General features: G+C 30.8%; 1 protein-coding gene across 2 annotated transcripts in view; it reads right to left on the bottom strand.

Moving 5' to 3' along the window:
• LOC135211253 (organic cation transporter protein-like) overlaps positions 1 to 1,518 on the bottom strand; it is a 24,110-nt gene extending 22,592 nt beyond the window's left edge. The window contains exon 1 of one of the 2 annotated variants that reach the window (XM_064244547.1): positions 1 to 1,518. This exon is cut by the window's left edge and continues 44 nt beyond it. In XM_064244547.1, coding sequence (XP_064100617.1) covers positions 1 to 89 — 89 coding nt within the window. In that variant the 5' untranslated portion in view covers positions 90 to 1,518. The other variant, XM_064244546.1, reaches the window with a different exon arrangement.
• Between the last annotated feature and the right edge of the window lie 1,672 nt (positions 1,519 to 3,190).

The following is a 3,190-nucleotide window of genomic DNA, read 5'->3' as shown; positions in this document are numbered from 1 at the left end:
AGTATAAACCTCATTGTGATAATGACCGGAAACGACGGGACGGTGGCCATGAGCATGACGGCCATTAGATGGCAAATGGAGCCAATCATCACGAGCTTTTCTTCCCCATCTAATATTTCGGGAAAATTGAATACTGGGGTTATAATGCACTTTTGGAAATTGAAAGTATTATATCAGTTTTATTACTGCAATCACAACAATATCCACAAACATTAAGTGTTAGGATTATAATGCATTGTTGGAAATTGAGTAATCATTTCTATTGCTGCCCATAACAGTAGCTACAATTTTTCCGGGAAAATTAAATGTGGAAATTTCGAGGATTAATATAATTTTCATTGTTTCAATTACAGCAATAACTACAATATTTAGGGAAAATTAGATGTTAGTATATATTTTTCACTGTAATCATAACATTCTCTACATTATTTCGGGAAAATTTAATGTTGAGTTTATAAAGCACTGTTGGAAATTTAGAATATTAATTAATATAATTCTTACTACTACAATCACAGCACTATCTATAATATTTCGGGGAAATTAAATGTTAGGTTTGTAACACATTGTGAGTATTGATATGAATTTTGTTATCGGAATCACAACAATGTCCACAATATTCCGGGAAAATTTAATGTCGGGTTTACAATGCACTGTTGGAAACTGTGAGTATTAATATAATTTTCATTACTGCAATCACAACAATTTTATAATGCATTGTTGAAAACTATGAGAATTAATATATTTACTGCTGCTAATTTCGTAACAACTACTATATATCGGGGAGCGTTAAATGTGACATATAATATTTTGTTGGAACTTAATTTTAATATGATTCTTACTGCAGCAACTACAAAAGCAACTAAAATATTAAGGGAAATGTATTTGTTTTATTTAAGTTATGGAAAAAGTTACTGTTATTGTTAATCTTACAGCTACAGCTACAACAGCAATAATATTTCTGGTAAAAAAAATCATGAATTACTATTATATTGTTGGATATCGCTTCTCATAATAACATTCTAAATTAATTGCAGAAACTACAGATTAGAACATTCTAATCGTAGAAACTACAGTAATGACCACAATATTTCAGAAAATTAAATGTTATATTTATAATGAGTTGTTGGAAATTGCTTTGTTTTAATATTATTATTACTGCTGTAATTACAAAAACAAATACAATATTTCAGTAAAAAGAAATGTAAAGTTTAGAATTTAATGTTGGAGATTGTTACTACTAACCTTTCTTAGTATTACAACTAAATGAATAACTAATATTCTAGGAAAATCAAATGTTATTTTATAGTCACCCTTTGGAAATACTACTTCTAATACCAGTTTATCCTCTTGACAACCAGTAGCTGAGTTTTCACTTATTTATAATTTTTTTTTTATGAAATCTATGAGAAAAAAGCGTCCTTATATCTCGAACAAACTAACAATCTCTCTGTTCAGTTTACTAAAAAGTATCTACACATTAAACTAAAAATTCGACAAACTTTTAAACTGGATGTAACAAAAAGCTGAAAAAGGGAAAGAAACCTTATGGATTATAGCGACGGTGAAAATATATTCAACTTACTTGTCACCTATATGACCACACACTACAGAACCTACTAAGCCTCCAACATTGTAGACCATTTGGAAGAGAGGGCGAAAATATTCGTGCTCGCAGACGATGTGCCACTGTAATTCAATTATAAACAAACAACGAATGAACAACCAGGCATTTTCTTTGGAATGTACCACAGGAAATAAAAAACTGATATTTCATTTTTTATTCAATAATTTGGGCATGAGCTATCTCATAAATATGTATGTTTCCCAGTGTATATATATATATATATACTATATATATATATATATCATATCTATATATATATATATATATATATATATATATATATATATATATTATATATATATATATTATATATATATATGTTACGGCCATTTTGCAAAATTGGTCATTTTACTAAATTGATCGCTAATTCTGTGAAGAGATTTAAACCAGCCAAAGTAGGGGACACTGTGATGGATCCTGTTCCATTAGTTTCCTAATGTGAAGGCAGCTGTTTTTCAGGCATTGGACAATGGCACATAGAAGCTTGGTACAAAACACGGCCTGCTTAAACAGGTGTACACTCGCAACCAATTTACTCCATGTCTAGAAAAATTCCTTTCGCCAGATGATGTTGTACAGGAGCGGGAAGTAGACCTGCGGGAAGTAGCCATTGCAGAATCAATGGGACAAGGTCACGGATTCGTAAATGCTCTTGCACTAAGTCATGTATGACCAGACGCTGCAAGTGTTTAAAAAACTCTGTTTTATGCAACAGCAGATGCAAATGCAGTGCCTCTTGCTCTAACAAGGTCGACACACAAATACATTAAACTTAGATGCATTTTGTAATATATTTTCTTTAATGCATTGTACATACACTTATGTTTATCATTTACTTTCTTTCAACTAGTTACTTGCTAAAACTTTATACGTTTTGATGTATTTGTAAGTTATATTTTCTGAAAATGAATAAAATTAGTTATGTTCACCATCGTTTTATCATTCCCTCGCTTTTTTTTCCATCTGGCTGCTTGCTGTATGGACATTTTGTAAACTGACCAAAATCTTGGTCGTTTTGCAAAATGGCCACGAATTTGGTCCTTTTGCATAATGGCCGGCAATTTTGTAAAATGACCAATTTTGCAAAATGGTCGTAATATATATATATATATATATATATATATATATATATATATATATATATATATATATATATATATCTACGTTTTGATACTCTTGTAGTGACAAGAGTATCAAAAAAAGAGCAAAGTATTTGAGAAGTTAAGAGGGCATTATGCCTATTGCTATCACACACACACACACACACACACACACACACACACACACACACACACACACACATATATATATATATATATATAATATATATTATATATATATATATATATATATATATATGTGTGTGTGTGTGTGTGTGTGTGTGTGTGCGTGTGTATGTGATAGCAATAGGCATAATGCCCTCTTAACTTCTCAAATACTTTGCTCTTTTTTTGATACTCTTGTCAGTACAAAGCCTTGAGATCCAACTTCAAAGGAATATGAAGAAATCATGATGTATGGTACTGGGAAACGAACCCGCGATACCATAATCACGACGAGGTCACC

The sequence above is a fragment of the Macrobrachium nipponense genome, chromosome 4, assembly GCF_015104395.2.
Source record: "Macrobrachium nipponense isolate FS-2020 chromosome 4, ASM1510439v2, whole genome shotgun sequence".
NCBI classification, from domain to species: domain Eukaryota; kingdom Metazoa; phylum Arthropoda; class Malacostraca; order Decapoda; family Palaemonidae; genus Macrobrachium; species Macrobrachium nipponense.
This window is presented reverse-complemented; position numbering and strand designations above follow the sequence as displayed.